This window comes from Equus przewalskii, chromosome 7, assembly GCF_037783145.1.
Source record: "Equus przewalskii isolate Varuska chromosome 7, EquPr2, whole genome shotgun sequence".
In the NCBI taxonomy this organism is placed as follows: domain Eukaryota; kingdom Metazoa; phylum Chordata; class Mammalia; order Perissodactyla; family Equidae; genus Equus; species Equus przewalskii.
Genome location: NC_091837.1, coordinates 28,105,521 through 28,122,598, shown reverse-complemented (window position 1 = coordinate 28,122,598; position 17,078 = coordinate 28,105,521). Strand labels below are relative to the sequence as shown.

General features: G+C 50.8%; 1 protein-coding gene across 5 annotated transcripts in view; it reads right to left on the bottom strand.

Annotated features, from left to right (window-relative positions):
- Positions 1–2,780: 2,780 nt before the first annotated feature.
- Positions 2,781–17,078, bottom strand: part of GLT1D1 (glycosyltransferase 1 domain containing 1) — a 100,920-nt gene continuing 86,622 nt past the window's right edge. For all 5 annotated transcript variants that reach the window (XR_011541893.1, XR_011541892.1, XM_070627300.1 and 2 more), the window contains one exon: positions 2,781–4,755. Coding sequence is in view for 3 of the 5 variants with exons in the window: in XM_070627300.1 (XP_070483401.1) it covers positions 4,594–4,755 (162 nt within the window). In the remaining 2 variants the exon portion in view is untranslated. The remainder of the gene's footprint in view (positions 4,756–17,078) is intronic.

Sequence of the window (17,078 nt, the reverse complement as noted above, 5' to 3'; positions counted from 1 at the left end):
AGATGTCCATTGTAATTTCTCCTCTTTCATTTCTGATTTTATTTATTTGAGTTTTCTCTATTTTTTTTCTTGATGAGTCTCGCTAAAAGTTTGTCAATTTTGTTTATCTTTTCAAAGAATCAGCTCTTGGTTTGATTGATTTTTTCTATTGCTTTCTTAGTCTCTATTTCATTTATTTCTGCTCTGATTTTTATTATTTCCTTCCATCTGGTCTAATGTGTCATTTAAGGCCAATGTTTCCCTATTGATCTTCTGATTGGATGGTCTATCTATTGGTGTAAGTGGAGTGCTAAAGTCCCCTACTATTATTGTGTTGCTGTCTATTTCTCCTTTTATGTCTGTTAATAATTGCTTTATGTATTTAGGTGCTCCTATTTTGGGTGCATAGATACTGACATGTGTTATATTCTCTTATTGGATTGTTCCCTTTATCATTATGTAGTGCCCTTCTTTGTCTCTTGTTACAGTTTTTGTTTTAAAGTCTATTTTGTCTGATATAAGTATTGCTACCCCAGCTTTCTTTTCTTTGCCATTTGCATGGGACATCTTTTTCCATCCCCTCACTTTCAGTTTGTGGGTGTCTCTTGTATGCAGCATATATATGGGTCTTTTTTTAATCCAGTTGGCCACCAATGTCTTTTGATTGGAGCATTTAGTCCATTAACATTTAAAGTAGCTACTGATGAATATGTACTTATAGCGATTTTGTTACTTTTTTTCTGGGTGTTTTAGTAGTTCTTCTCTGTTGCTTTCTTCTTCTCTTGCTCTCTTCCCTTGTGGGTTGATGGCTTTCTTTAGTATTATGTTTGGATTCCTTTCTCTTATTTATTTGTGTATTTGTTTATTTATTTATTTTAAGATTGGCACCTGAGCTAACATCTGTTGCCAATCTTTTTTTTTCTTCTTCTCCCCAAAGCCCCCCAGTAGATAGTTGTGTCTTCCAGTTGTAGGTCCTTCTGGTTGTGTTATGTGAGATGCTGCCTCAGTGTGGCCTGATGAGCGGTGCCATGTCCACACCCAGGATCAGAACTGGTGAAACCCTGGGCTGCCGAAGGGGAGCCCATGAACTTAACCACTTGGCCATGGGGCCGGCCCCTATTTGTGTATTTATTATAGGTTTCTGGTTTGTGATTACCATGAGGTTCATATATAATAATCTACATATATAGCAATCTGTGTTAAGTTGGTCTCTTTAGTTTGACTTCTTTCTAAAATCTCTCCTCTTTTGCTCCCCTCCCCCCACATTTTATGTTTTGGATATCCTGACCTAGTTTCTTAATTCTAGGTTTCATTTTTCAACACGAAGTTACCATCCAACCTTCTCTTAGATGGTCCCTGCTTTCTGTGAAATTCTAGTCCCTATTCAAAGGGGTGATTTAAGTCCATAGTTGTCCATCTTGGCTTCACATGGACTCACTGGGAAGCTCCCAGCCTGGGTCCCTCTACTCCCGCCCGCCACCAAGACTCTGACATAACCGGTCTGGAATGCAGCCTGAGCCTCACGATTTTTAAAAGTCAAAGCTGGGAACCACTGCTTTAATAAGGGTGGGCTTTGGGTAGGGAGGTCTTCCCAGACATCATTCCCACATCAGCCCCCTGACTTTCCAAGAGGACATTAGGATTAGAAAGGGGAAGTGAGGATCGACGATGGGGAGATGCATGAAAAAAGGGAAACAGGGGCTGACCCCATGGTGTAATGGTTAAATTCACGAGCTCTTCTTCAGCAGCCCAGGGTTCGCAGGTTCAGATCTCAGGCACGGACCTAGCACCACTCGTCAAGCCAAGCTGTGGTAGCGTCTCGCATAAAATAAAGGCAGATTGCCACAGATGTTAGCTCAGCAACAATCTTCCCCAAGCAGGGAAAATAAAAGCAGAGAGAGGGGTAGGGGAGAAGGAAGAAGATGACTGTGTCTTCATTGGGAAAATGCATGAGAAGGGCTAGCTTTCCCCATCTCATAAGGAGCTACAAGAAATGATAGACAAGACAAGTTAGCCCACCAAGACCATTCAAGGAAGGAGGTTACACAGCTGTGCAACGTATCCTTACTGAGGCTGACACAGGAGTGCAATGAACACTTGAGGCCACAACGCCTGCTGAGAGTCAACCATTTTCAGAATCCCACCTTCATGGAGCAGGTGAGGGTGGGCGGCCATCACACCCAGGCCAGGCAGCAGCACATTGTAAGCCGGCTAGGGCCACAAGGCGTCTGGCTGGGGTGCGCATCCCCATCTGCAAGGAGAGCTTATCTGGTCTGTGTTTGTGAACCTTAAGATACGTGGTGAACCTTTCAGATCAGAAGGGTGTTGTCGTGTTTAGCTTTGCTGAGAAGGTGCAGGAAGGTGAGAGGGTATTCAGGGAGAAGCTGTAAGTGCCAACCCATCACACCGACTATGAGCCACGTGTAAGCAACGCCACTTTGCTGCCTGACACCATGCTACGTTGAATGCAGTGTCCTCCTTGTTCAAAGGTTCTAGTATATCTCAGTTCTATCTAGAAATTTACTCTTGGAGTCATTCAAACTTGGACATCGGCAAATTGAAAACTACCCACAAAATGTTTAACATAAAGTTAACTGAGTAGGAAAGTGAAAGTGTTTAGAACATTTACAGGAGAGTATTTTTTTCATCTTTACTTTGGTATCAAAACAGTGACTGCATTTTAAACCCCCTTAATTAGATGCTTGCATGTCAATGTCTCCTTTGAAAGTGCCAGGGCCGGAGGGCATGGTGGGGTCTGCTTCTTTCAGAACACTGCTCACAATAGGAACCAACAGAGGCTATTTTTGGACAGCTGATGGTGACAGAGTTTATTCATTTAACAACATGCCCTTCCCCAAAGTGTGTTAGGTATGTGCGTGTTTACATCAAGACATAAATTAATGATGTTGAGGTACAGTGGACTCAACCAGCTACATCATCCGACAAGGAACAGAGTCGGCTTCCAGACAACCAGCATTTTGTAAGTAGCAGCGTCACTGGACGTACCCGGGATGACACTGGATCCCTCCTTCGGGCGGCATTGCTAATTCCAGATTCAGACGGAGCCATCCTCCGGGGGTGGGGGCTCTATTTCTCCCTCCCTGCAGACAGGGGAGCCTTGACCCAGGGCCCCTGAGACACACCAACGAAAGGAGGGCCTGTTCAGCAGAACTTCACATCCTGGGAGGGAGGAGCGTCTGCTGTCCCTGTTAACTGCCTTTCTGGAAAGTGACTCTGTTCTGAGGTCGAGGTGGCAGAATGACACGTCCTGTTACGTGGCACAGAATCTAAATGTGCTGTTGTCATCCTGAAGTCATCAGAGTTTAGAAGTTTAATTTGAGGTTTGTTCTTTTAAAAACAGGATGTAGGTTTGGCCTACATTTTTGAGTACGATGGTTGGAAAGCAAAGAGTGGAAGGAGCCCTCAAACCCTCCTGAGAAGGGAGAGGTCCCCCCTCCTCCCTCCAGAGTTGTGGCACCTAAACAGACTGACAAACCCTTCCTCCAACAGGCTCCGAGGCTCTCTGCTCTCCTCCCCGCCCACGCCCACTGCTTCCCTCACATGATGCCGTGGAACAACTCACTCCCACTCACTGTCAGAAGGTCCTCTAGGATGCAGTGACTTCAGGATCCGACGCGGGCCAGCACAACCAGCGGAGGAGAAAGCTGTGCTCAGGGATGCTGTGCTGGTGCGGCCAGGACGTCATTCCAGTGACGGCTACACTGGGCTGAACTCACCGTGTGCTGGAGAACATCCCACGGGCCCCTAGTGCCAGTCCTATGATGGGCTGGAAGCTTGGACCCATTAGACACCTGTCCTGGCTCCTGATGCTGGGAGGGAAGGGACACCTGCACCGAACCCACAGACCCAGGCTCGGTCTCGGGTCACTGAGTGTCTTCCAGGCTACGGGCGATGTGACCCTTGTTCCAAGCCAGTTTTCAACTCATATCAGATGGGGAGGAGGGCGGAGCCCACAGGGGTGGCTGCCTGCTTTCCCAGAGAGCTCCCACCATCTTTGGGTCCTGTAACTGGAGGGTAAGATGTGCCCCGTGGCCTCACTCGCAGCGCTGTGTCTCGTGTGGAGAGAGCAGACCCGTGCAACCTGTGGGCCCCCGCACGCCTGTCAGGGCGTCGGATTTGCTGTAGAGGCTGCACCATGTTAAATGTGGCAGGACTCCCTTCAGTCGGTGTGTGTTTTTGTTTTTGCTTTTTGAACAATGATGGGTTATAGGTCATTTGGAAGACGGGGGAGAGGTGCCCGCTCTGTGATGGCTTACATGGGGCCCTATTGTCCATAGACAGTCCTGGAGCAGCAAGTCCAATTCTCTCCCCAGTTCTCCTTACAACCAGGTACCCACCTCACCCCGACGAGCCCAGGAGCTTCTGCATGCCGTCAGGACTGACCCGTAAACACACCTGGATGCTATCTGGGAGCACACAGTGCTTTAGATGAGGTTCTGCCTTACAGCTGAGGGATCTACGATTCCAACGAAACTGGCTCGATTTGTGGTGGACTGGAGCCGCTGGCCCAGAGCTCTGCTCTGGGGATTCGCCCAGGCCGTGCATCTGATGGGGGACGCAGACTGGCTGGGGACGGGCACCGGGCAGTTCCCCTCAGTGCCCGCTGCTTCCCTCCAGCATCCTGACGAGGCGTTGATAGGTGTCTCTCTCCGCCTGCCACGAGTGGTGGGTCCTCACATACTCCCTGCCATTGGCCACGATTTCTTTTTCTAGCGCAGGGTCCCTCACCAGCCTCTTTGCCAGCTGGACAAACTCCTGCAGAGAAGGGGGCGGAAGAGAAGGAGACGTAAATAATTGGCGAAGGCGGGTTTGCAAAGGCATCCAGAGGTCTGGTCTGCATAGCTCCTGGTCTCTCCTCTGTCCACTGCTTTACTCCAAAGAAAGTGACCTTCAGGGGAGCAGACTGAATGCAAACACTGGGAGTGAGTAAGAAATTATATACATACACATACATATATACACACACGCACACATGCTAGGATGAACGTCCGTGGAAAAATATCAGTGTCATCGAATTATACTTCCTTCGTCTTTCTTCCCTAAATTGCCAAAACTTGTTATTTCTCTTTTCCTTACAGTGACTCTTAGGTTCACAACTTCTTCCCTTGTTTATGAGTATCAGCTGACATATAAACTTGGGTCTTACTCCAGAATCTGAGTCCCTATACACTATCCAATACCACTTCAGCCCCATTTGTTTCTCATTGTATCGGTTCTGCCATCTTTCCTGAGCGAGGAGTGTGTCTTCAAACTATGGGCATCTTCTGGTGTAATGGCGAGCACGGAGTTTCAGAGCCAGATCTGGCCTCAATCTTTCTACAAGACATGACTTAGCTATGTGGCGCTGAGTGAGCTAGTTAACCTCTCTGAGTCCCACATCAGTCACCCCTATGGGGTCAACAGGCACCTGGTTGGTAAGCCCAGCCTAGCCCCAGACTCCACAAGAGAAGCGAGGGGGAGGGGAGTTAACTGCCCTTGCCAGTCCCACCATTTCTTCCGTCGCTCAGCTCCGACGGTATTTCTGCGTATGCTCATGACATACTGATGCTCACAGACACAGCGCAGTAAGGAAATGGGCCTGCGGACCAGGTTTTAAATCAAAGCCTTTCACAATTGGAAAGAATTAGACTTATGCAGATTGTTGAAGAGTATTTGGAGAGAGGAGGGGAACACTCATTATTTATTATGCTTTCACAGAAGCAAAGAGCAGGGTCCACGAGCCAGGAGGCCTGGGTTTAAATTCACACGTGACCCTCTTGTGAGTGATACTGGGCACATTCTTTAACCTCTCTGCGCCTCAGTTTCCTCATCTTTGAAGCAGGGATAATAACAGCATCTGCTTGGTGGAGTGTTGAGAGGGTCGAGTCAACACCATGCAGACGCAGCACAGGCTTCGCTGTGGTCCCCACCGTGGTTCCCCAAAGCCTGCGTCAGTTCCAGCGAGGGCGCCACACCCGAGCAGCAGACACGGTGCTCTGCTTTTGAAAAGGACGTCCACATATTCTCAAAATTATTGTTAATTAAACACTGAATGCCTTTTACAGCTAGCAATATAAATAGCACTATTTGTGATGGAGTGGAGTTCTGTTTTTATGTATTATGTATACACCTTACAGTAAACTGGCGTTCTCTTTGTAATAAAAACACGGCATATTTATCCCCGTCTCACTGTGGAACAACGTTCTCATTAGAATTCCCCGAGACGCTTTGCCTTTCGTTATTCTTTCATGACGCCGGTCATGTCTGTGATTGATCGGACGCAGAGACTTTGGCTGAAAGCCACCCCCTTAGGATTTCTCCAGAAAGGCTGAGCATTTTACAACCAAACCCTGAATGATAGCATTTCTAGGAACAGGATGTGATAAAATGCACTTTTTCCTCTCTGCATAAAAGACTGAGCAGAAGCACAGACGTAAGTGAGGCAGCAGGGACTTGGCGAGGACCGAGGCACGCCTTGACGGCCAGCAGAATAAAACCCTGGGTGAGTGGCTGAAAGAAAAGAAGCAGCATCAAGAAAGGAAAAGGAAAACCTCATTCTTGAAGGGTAAGAGGCACTCCCTGAGGCTGTGGGATTATCTTCTTCTGGGCTAAGACAGCTCCTCCATCACGACCGAGTCAACAGGCTGAACGCACGTCTGTGGACAAGGAGCAGTGCGAGCTGGTACAGACCCCGCCACCTGCCTGCCAGGGCAGACTGTGTGCAGAGACGGGGGCAGCCTTCCCTCCACCCCTGTGTGCACATCTCGTTGCAATATGCCTCTCCCACTCCTCCCACTGAGGCGAGGGGTCCATTTGCTCAACTCTTGACTCTGAGTTGTTCCTGTAACTTGCTCGACCAACAGAATATGTCAGAGTTGACGCAGTTTGACTTCCAAGCAAAGCCTCAAAAGCCCTCACAGCTCGCACTCTCGCCACCTGAAGAAGCCTGAGCTGTCTCCCGGAGGACGAGAGGCCATGTGGACAGCGCTACCCAGCAGCCGCCCACAGCAACCACCAGCCACGTTGGGCACGCCTCGTCAGGGACTGAAGAACCATGAAACGAGAGCTGCTGAAAACTTCTGTGGGACAAGTACGTGCGTCAGTCCACCATCATTCTAACCACAGTTCAGCAGATTTCATGTAACCGCCAGCTGTAGAACTCGCCAAAAAACTGATCAGCCGAATGCCAGATACTTATTGGGGTGGGGTGCTCATCGAGGGCCTTATGCAAAGTAATGATCTACTCTTTATAAGGCATGAAAGGGTACACAAGCTAAAACAATTAAAAGGAAACAGACACCGAGTGTGGGAATTCCATCCCATAAGAGATCCAGACACGGTTCTACATCAGCTTCAGAAACCCTAGTGCCCACCAGGGCCAAGTGGGGAGGCGGGGGGTGCCTGACCCCAGTGCCACCTGAACGCAGGCCTACACTTGTTGCTGCATTTCCTATGTTATTCCAGAGAAGTCTACATTCTGGACATTTACGTGAAAGTATTCCATGTTAAACACCAACAAGTAATTCAAAAAAATTTTTTTTAAATATTGGCACCTGAGCTAATATCTGTTGCCAATATTCTTTATTTTTTTCCCTTTACTTCTCCCCAAAGCCCCCCAGTACATAGTTGTGTATTCTAAATGTAGATCCTTCTAGTTCTGCTGTGTGGGACACCGCCTCAGCATGGGTTGATGAGCAATGTCATGTCTGCTCCCAGGATCCGAACCAGCGAAACCCTGGGCCGCTGAAGTGGAGCGTGCAAACTTTAACTACTCAGCCACGGGGCCGGCCCCAAGAAATTCAAAATTTTAAGTACACAGCAAGCTAAACAAAACACATGTGGGGACCAGAGTGATCCGAGGGCCACAGGTATGCAAGGCCTGGCTTAGGTTGTAGATTTCTGAAGTCTTTAAAAAAAATCATGCAGAAGAACATGGTTTTGTCTTCATAATAAGATTAGCGGTTGGCCATTTTCAGAGTTTTCTTCCCTTCTGAGTCGTCTGTAACCGCCAGGGAACAACTTCTCCACGAATCCTTTTTTTCTGACTGGCCCGAACAACGGAGGCGCCACCAACACCCTGGGCTCAGAAACAGTGCCAGTTTTACAGAATGGATGTTTAAACCCCAGTGGGGCCCTTCTCAAAACGACGTCCCCTGAAAGCCACGGGGCAGGAGGGCACCCTTCCGTGAGAAGCAGACGCCTCGTGCAGAGAGCACGCGGGAGCTGGGAGACGCAGCATGGGGCGGTTTTACAGAGCGTCGCATTCTGACGGCCTTCGGTGAGTGACAGGCACTTATTCTTCCGAGAGAAGCTGAAGTCAGTCCTGTAGAAACTCCGCACTTCAGGCTCGGTGTGTTAAATTAGCCTCAAAGCTGCTTCTCCAGGGGCTTCAGATACGAAAACTTACCGATGGGCGATGTTGCCGGGAGGTTTCTGAAGACTGTCCTTAAGATCTCTGGCTTTCCTTGGGCTTTTCTGCTTGGACTGTGAAGTCAAGGAAGGCTCAGTCTCTGCCTCTGGTCCTCAAATTTTGCTGTAACAATCTCTTATGGAGCTTGTGAGAGTATACATGTACGTGCGTGCGCATGTGTGTTACGTGTATGAATATACACATATAGATAGACTTCCAAACCCCTGTCTCCAGGATTCTGTTGGGTAGGCTGGGTGGGGTCCAGGGATGCCGTCTCAGTCTGTTCCGGCTGCCAGAACAAAATCGTAGACTGAGTGGCTTATAAACAACAGACTTATTTCTCTCAGCGCTGGAGGATGGAAGTCCAAGACGAAGGGGTCGGCAGAGTTGGTTTCTCCCGAGGGCCGTGAGGGACACTCTGTTCCTGGCTTCTCTCCTGGGTGCGTAGACGGCCATGTTCTCCCAGTGTAGATGGTGTCTGTCTGCCCGAGTTCCCTCCTCTCATGAGGATGCCCGTCATATCGGATTGGGGCCCACCCTAACGACCCACTTTAACGTGACTCGTCCTGTAAAGCCCCGTCTGCTCAGGGCGCACCACGGAAGCTCCGCCCTTTCCTGGGACGACACCCGAGCTTGTGTCTAACACAATCCCCCCAGAGACCGGGACCTGAACACAGAGAACACAGGAGAGGTGGGGCAGAGTGCTGGGGTCTTGGGCGGCTGTTCTAGACCACTGTTCCCAGGTGGCACGTGCGAGGTGGTGGGGAAGGGGCAGTAAACGACCATGAACGTCTCGGTGAGAAAGTTAACCCCCTTTGAATTCTCTCTTGCTCCTGACTGAGTCATAGAGAAAGCCTCCGCGAGGGACGCACGCGTTTCTTAACGCGGCTCTAAGGAGACAGCTGGTCTCTGGCCAAGAAGCGCCGGCAGAGGCCAGAATCGGCCAGAATTCAACAGTAACAACAGCCAGTGGGTATTAAGCGCTTACGACCAGGTAACAGACCAGGTTTCAGAACCCAGGATTTGGGGGATTAGTAACGTGGTTAATCCTCTATTAACATATGCCCTCCAGCAGGTCTCAGCAGCCCCGGTAAACAACACACCAGAAATTCCGAATCAACGTGTATGAATAGTCACACCGAGCAGGGTAAACAAGCCACAGATAACGTCACACCAGCTCAGACGAAAGTTGGCCGTCCACTGAGTTTCTGGCAATAAACACACTAAAATCGATTTTTCAAACACTTTTTGGATTTTGGAACTGCAGAAAGAGACTAGGCCTCTGTGCTATTACTATGACTCCTTTCACAGTGAGGGAAACAGGAGCACAGAGAGGTCCTGCCCAAGGTAACCCAGCAGTAAGTGGCAGAAAGGGAAATAAGTCCAGCCCGGAGCCGATGGATGTCCTCCTCTGGGCTCAGCTGCATCACAGATGGATGGAGCCAAACCCACAGAGCTACCGCACGGATCAATGAAATCTGGGAACTGGTGATGAAACTGAAAACAAGGACAGTGAACATTTTCTGTGTTTCTCATTCTCTTGCTTCCGACTCCTAACACAGCACCATATGAAATGCACGAGTCCACAGAAAGTCACTCTGCTCCCCTGACATGCTCAGGAGGCGGGAAAGAAGAGAGGCAGGGAGGGAGAAGAGGGGGCCCAGGAGACCTTCCAGTGGGCACAGGACCCACCTTGGCAGACAGTCAGGGGAACGTGCAGAGCCCTAAGAATCGTGGAAGTAAACCAGTGGAGGCAATCTGCTCGTGCTCCCGGAGACGAGAGGAACGAGGGCTCACTGGTAGTCATCCGAGGAAAGCGGACTTGGGAGAGGCCCACCCCGGGTCCGGGCAGAGCAGCGGGCGCAGGCCCCTCCAGACCCAGCAAAGGCCCCTGGTCGGCATTCTGTGGCTGAGCCCCACGTGGCTGCCACCAACCCACAAACACCACCTTCACGAGTTCTTACGAGCAGCGCCTCAGCGGGTGGCCGCTGTCCTTGTCCACAGGAGTGTCCAAACGCCGCCCAGTTGCTGGGGACAGAACTCACCCCCTCAGATCCATCCACTGGCTCTGCCTTTGGCCACATTGACTCAATGTTCCACGTCTCCTGACCCAGCACACGGGATAAAACACCGGTTCTCACTGGCAAGTAACTCAGCCCCAGAAACCACGGCGCTGCGTTCCCTCCCCGGACAGCGGCGCTGCTCTGACTCACACGCGCCCCACGGGCCGTGAACGCCAGGGAGAGGAAGCTTCCTGTCTCCTCATCTGTGGGGGCAGGGACAAGGACCGAGGTCCCCCCGAGGGCTGGGCCGGCAGCTGTGACAGCTGACACCGAACAGCAATCGCGTGTGTTACGGAACCCAGCGGCCACAGAATTCCCCGCACAAATGGGTCTTCTACAAAAGGGATACTCATGCGTGTCTGTGCCCTGAAAAGAAGGTTCTGGAAAAATATGAGCTTGTCTTCAAATTGTAAACTATGGATATTTTTAAATTTAATTTTTATGTTGTCAACTTCTCTATTAAAAATGTTTGTATGATATAAAATTTATTTTTAACAAAAAAGATTAGAAACGATTCATCCTGATTTAGAGAGAGTAAGACTTAAGAACAGCACGGGGGCCGGCCCCGTGGCCAAGTGGTGAAGTTTGCACTCTCTGCTTCGGCAGCCCAGGGTTTCGCCAGTTGGGATCCTGGGTGCGGACGTGGTACCGCTGGTCAGGCCACGCTGAGGCAGCGTCCCACATGCCACAACTAGAAGGACCCACAACTAAAAACACATAACTACGTACCGGGGCGCTTTGGGGAGAAAAAGGAAAAAAGAAAATCTTTAAAAAAAAAAAAAAGAACAGCCTGAACCTCAGCCCCACCATGGTTCCCGGTGAGGTCTTGAGGCAGTTAACTGTGGGCTCATCCACACAGTGGGCTTATAATAGCACGTCTGTCCTTGTGCGGATTAAACAAGATAATCCACGTGAAGCACACGGTGTCTGCGGAGCAAGCACTCTGCAGGTGTCAGCTGTCTTATTGAGTGTTTTTCTGGAACAATTAGTGGAAACCTGGCAGAAAGCAGGAGCAGCAGTCCAAGAGGTGGCAGTGGGGGGTCATGTGACAGCTCCAGGCAATGGCGCGTGAGCAGGAGCGTCTGCCCCTCTTGCTCCAGCACCCTGCCCCCCCACCTCCTCTTCTCTTTCCCCAGCTGCCTCCCAAATGTGGGGCTCTGGGGGCCTGAGAGGAGGTGGAGCCGCATGTGGGAGGAGCCTGGGCCTCTTCGAAACGATGGGGAAGGCGCCTCACAGCCCAGGGAGAGGGGCTCTGGCCTGAGCAGAGCAGACACCAGGTCTTCCCACGCTGAGCCCAGATAGGGCCTTCTCTGTTACAGCAGCTCTCACCACTAACCCACACATCCCATGGGCATCCTCCGGCTATATTCCACACAAGGGCCAAGCTGCTCCAGGCCACGGAGCCAAGCAGAGACCTTGCTCCTTCAGGCACGGAGCAGGAACGCCCTCGGCAAGAGGCTTTACATGTGCCACTGAGATCTGAGAAGAATTATAGAGACCGTCCCTGTCTATGGTTAAAAAGATGGCTCCTGGGCTGGGCCCTGTGGCCGAGTGGTTAAAGGTCTGAGGGTTTGCAGGTTCAGATCCGGGGCACCAACCTGCTCCACTCACCAGCCGTGCTGTGGAGGTGTCCCGCACACAAAAAATACAGGAGGATTGGCACAGATGTTAGCTTAGGGCTAATCTTCCTCAGCAAAAAAAAAAAAAAAAAGAGAGAGAGAGAGATGGCTCCCCCCACCAAAACTCAAAGCAGAGGTTGAGCTCCCAGAGGAGGGGAAATGAGGACAGCAGTGCACTAATTAGGAGGAAGGAAGGAAGGAGGAAGGAGGGAGGGGGAGGGAGGGAGAGAGAGAGAGAGAGAGAATGAATTTCCAAGCAAAGGCATTTGTGCTCCAAGTCTAAATGCCCAATAAGGAGACAGCTGCCCCTTTGCACTCTCTGTGGGGCATCTAGCAGTGGAAGCTGTGATTAGGATGGAGCCTTCCAGGAACACTCCCGGACACAGACACCAAGCCTGACACGGGCCGATGCCTGGGCAGAATGACTGTCATCTGCTACTTTGCAGAGAAACAAGGAAAAGAAGCCACTGAACAACACCCGCGTGGACGCTGTGCGGCTTCACCTCAACGGAAACAATAAGCTCTTTCTGGGAAGGTTACCCCTTTGACGCTCTGGCGTAGTCCTCTCTCCTGGTCATTCCTGAGCACCCACTGTGCGCGGATGCCCACAGGCCCCTGGGGAATACATAAGGCGACCGCCGCCCTCGGGGACCCTCCAGTCTGATGGAGGAGGCAGCTGGCAAAAAAGCAGGTGCACATTTGTGAATCGTGCAGTGTCAGGAAGGAGAAACGCAGGGCGTGGTAGCAGAGAATATCAGGGATTGGAGCCCACTGCAGCCCCCAGATTCTCTCCCAGAAAGTGACAGTGATGCCTAGAAATGGTTGCTGGGAGCCAGCGCAGGAAGGGCGGGGAAGGGCGCTCCTGGGGAGACAGGCCAGAGGTGAGGGGACTCTGTGCTGGGGAACTGGGGGGGCAGGAGCAGAAGGGAGGGCGGGGGGTCCTGCAGGCCCCGAAAGCCTGAGTCAGGACGCGGGGCTCAGCGAGGCAGGTCTCCAGCCCTCCTGGCCTTTCCCAAGCAGTGAGCCCCACCTGGTGGCTCCGTCCTCGTCCTCCTCACCTCGCCCAGCCCGGCTCCATGCCCCACTCGCGCTGTGGCCCACCCGAGGCTTCCCCTTCCTCCCCCTGCCATCTGGGTCACCCTGACCCTAGTGACGGGGCCACAGCAGAGAAAGCAAAACAGGACCGGGTCTTAGGAAGAGGTCTGATTGCCCCAAGAACTCGGACAAAAGAGTGGTGAGCACAGTCCTTTAGAGAAAAGTGTCCACTCTCTCTAAACAAGAGAGGAGGCGAGGGAGGGGGAGAGAGACAGAGACAGAGGGAGACAGAGAGAGACAGAGCGAGACAGAGAGAGAGGGAGACAGAGACAGAGAGAGACAGAGACAGAGAGAGAGGGAGAGACAGAGAGAGAGGGAGAGACAGAGAGAGAGGGAGAGAGACAGAGGGAGAGACAGAGACAGAGAGAGAGGGAGAGAGACAGAGAGGGTGAGACAGAGAGAGACACAGAGAGAGAGGGAGAAAGACAGAGGGAGAGACAGAGAGACAGGGAGAGACAGAGAGAGAGGAAGAGACAGGCAGAGATAGAGAAGGGAGAGACAGAGACAGAGAGAGACAGAAGGAGAAGAGACAGAGACAAAAGTAGAGATAGAGATACAGAGATAGAGGGAGAAGCAGAGACAAGAAAGAAGGAGAGACAGAGAGAGAAGGAGAGACAGACAGAGAGGGAAGGAAAGACAGAGGGAGAATAGAGACAGAGAGAGACAGACACTGAGACTGGAGCAGAGGCAGCCCCAGGGGGTGGGAGGGAGGGGACAAGGAATCCCGTGTAAACGTCAGTCCTCAGATCTGGCTGGGCAGGGGCTCTGCAGTGAGACAGCCTGGTTCAAGTCCAACCCCACCCCTTCCCTGTGACCTCAGGTGAATGACCTGGCCTCTCTGGGATCATTAGGACAATGCCCGACAGGGGTCTTGTGCAGAACAGATAAGACAGCGGGAGAGGGCTCCCACAGCACCGGGCGCAGGGGAGGACCAGCCCCGTCACTTGCTTCCTGCCGCTGAGCCGGGCTCCCAGCACTGGAGCCACCGCCACTGGGGGCTGCTGGAACGCGGCCAGTGCACCTGAGGCACGGCACTGTCCATCTTTAATTTCAATCGATCTAAATTTCCAAACTGGTGCTCAGTTCAGGTATTGCAAAATTTTGAACAACCTGGGTGTGCGAGTCTGCTTTTTCAACTGTAAATGTTACGGAGTCTACATGCAAATCAAGTATTTCGATACAAATTTAACCTCCGAGCTGAGATGAGTTACTGTGTAAAATACCCACAGGATTTCAAAGGCTTTGTATGAAAAAAAAGAACGTAATATCTCATTAACAAGCGATTATATTGATTACCTGTTGAGATCGTACAAGTCTGGATAGTCTGAGTTAAATAAAATATATTATTAATACGAATTCTGTTTCTTTTCACTTTTTCTTAACGAGGCTATTAGAAAGCTGTAACTTCCATCCGTGACTGGACGGCAGCTGTCCTGGCACAGTCATCGATGACACCCCGCTCCCCCTCATACCCTGGTTTTGCACAATAAATTATATGGTCCCCCAAGTTACAAAGCCATGTACGTAAATTTTGGGGTCGCCTTCTAATTTAGTTCCCACAGTTTGTCCAGGTTCTCCTCTGGGCTTACATGCAATCCAGTCAACAGTGGGAGCGCCCGGCATCTGTGTGTTCACATTTAGGAGGCACGGTTGGGTGCAGATGAATTACAGGTGCATCTGACATCCAAAAATTACATACGTTTGGTTAAAAAGTTAAAAAATAAGAAAAATAAGAAATCACATTTTGCATGACATTGGTGAACCGCCTCGCCGAATTCCATAGGAACGTCTCGCTGTGCTGAGCGTGATTCCAGCGCTTAAAGACTATTGGGCTCCTGAGGAGCAGCCAGGGCCCCACCCAGCGGGAGGTCAGCAGGAGGAGCCACAGAGACCACTGACTCGGTTTCGTCTGAGGTGGAGGACGAGACTCCACCGTATAGGCTTTCTCGCGGTTTTCCCCAAAGACGGACATCATCTCCATCTTACAGATGAAGTACCGCACAGAGGAATAAGAAATGTGTCCAGGCTCACTCGGATGTCAAGTGGACACTCGAGATCCAACACTCGAGGCCAGCTCTGCCGGACCAAAAGTTCTCCATCACGCCCCACTTGTTCCAAACGTTAAACTGTTGATTGCCTATCAAAGTCAGTAACGTCTAAGGAAAAAGAAACAAACTTCGAAGAAAGTGTAAATCCGTGTTCAACACTAGGAACAGTGGCTGGAACATAACATGCAGCCAATCAATGGTAGCTACCATCCTCCTCCACATCACCCCGAAATTTATTTTTTTCCAAAGTTGTCTGAAAAACGAACAGAACTTCCCAGCAAAATGAGCTTGGGCTACACTCTAAAGTCTGACTCCAAGAGAGGGTATGGATTCAGCTTCTATTACACGTCAAATGGATCTTAATTTTGAAGCTATGAAATAGCTTGGCTCTTTTCTTTTTAAAAAGAAGAAAAATGGAATTGTTGTGATAATGAAAAATCAATATTGAGTAGGTTTGGAAAGCTTTACTTGAAGTTTTCCAGGGGTGAAGCGTATAAAATAGAGATTACTTTGTTCCCACCACAGCTGAGTCTTTTTAATCATCATTGTGTTAAAAATCTGAGATACGTTTCTTGCATTCGATTCAGTAGGCTTTTCTTACAGGCTCCCCACAGCGAACTTCCTCTCCTTCCAGATTCCCCATTATCTTTACCCAAACAGTTATCACGCTGGGTCCCTGCTTTTACCCTCCATCTGTCCACAAACACTCCATACCAGGCCCCGTCCTATTGCCAGGGCTGCAGGACGCAGAACACAGAATCTGGAAAGGATGCTCCTGCCTCTGCGTTACAGCTGAAGAAACTGCTCTCATGGACTGAACGCTTTCAGGCGTGGGGCTGAGGAAGAAAGGTGGCCAGGGACAAACATAATGGCTGAGCCTGCCGATGTGGCACAGCGGTGAGTGCCGTGAAGGGAGTAAGTTGGGGAAATGTGGTGAACAGGGACCAGGGGCACAACTCTGGACTAAGACCCACATGAGGACCACTGACCTGAGACTCACATGACGAGAAGGACCCCGTCAGAGGGAGATGGCGGGGGAAACGTTTCAGAAGGCAGCAGAGAGGGTCTGTGTGGTGCAAAGCAGGGAGGCCAGAGTGGGAGGCAGGGCGAGGTGGGGCCAGCGTGGGGACCATGATGAAATTTGGGCTTTATTCCAAGTGAAGCAGGACGCTCCCGGAGCACGTCAGACAGAGACGCCGCCTGGTCCACACTCCCTCTCAGCGTTGGGCAGTGGGTCCCCCCTCGTAACTTGCACCATGGACTCATCTTTCTAGCTGCTCATAGAACAGTGAAAGATTCAGGGGAAAGAGACACAGACGCGGTTTTCTCCAACAAGACCCTACGACATCCCTTTGAATGGTCCTCCATCATGTCAAATCTAAAGCGTCGGTCACCTAAGACCGTTCTTTTCCTAGAGATCCCACCTCCGTCAGCAGAACCGCACGCTTCCACCCTCCGCAGCCAGCGACGCGTGAGACTCTGCCTTGTCCCGCTCCCCCTGGCACTAGTTTACTGTTGCTGCATGACAAATTGCCACACGCGTAGCTTAAACTGCACCCATTTGTTACCTCACGCTCCCTGTAGTTCCCAGCTCCAGGCCTGGCTGAGCTGGTTCTCAGATCAGCACCTCGCAAGATGGGCTCTGGTCTGGAGCTCGGAGTTTTCCATCAAGCTCGCACAGTTGTAGCACCAAGGCCACATTTCTCTTTCTAGCTGTCAGCCAGGGGTGCTCTCAGCTCCTAGACGGTGCCCACAGTTCCTTGCCAGGTGGCCCCCTCCCTAGGCCATCACTTAGTAACCAACTGCCTCATCTTAAATATGAAGACTCGGAGGTCCAGAGAGGTTAAGCCACTCATTGGAGGTC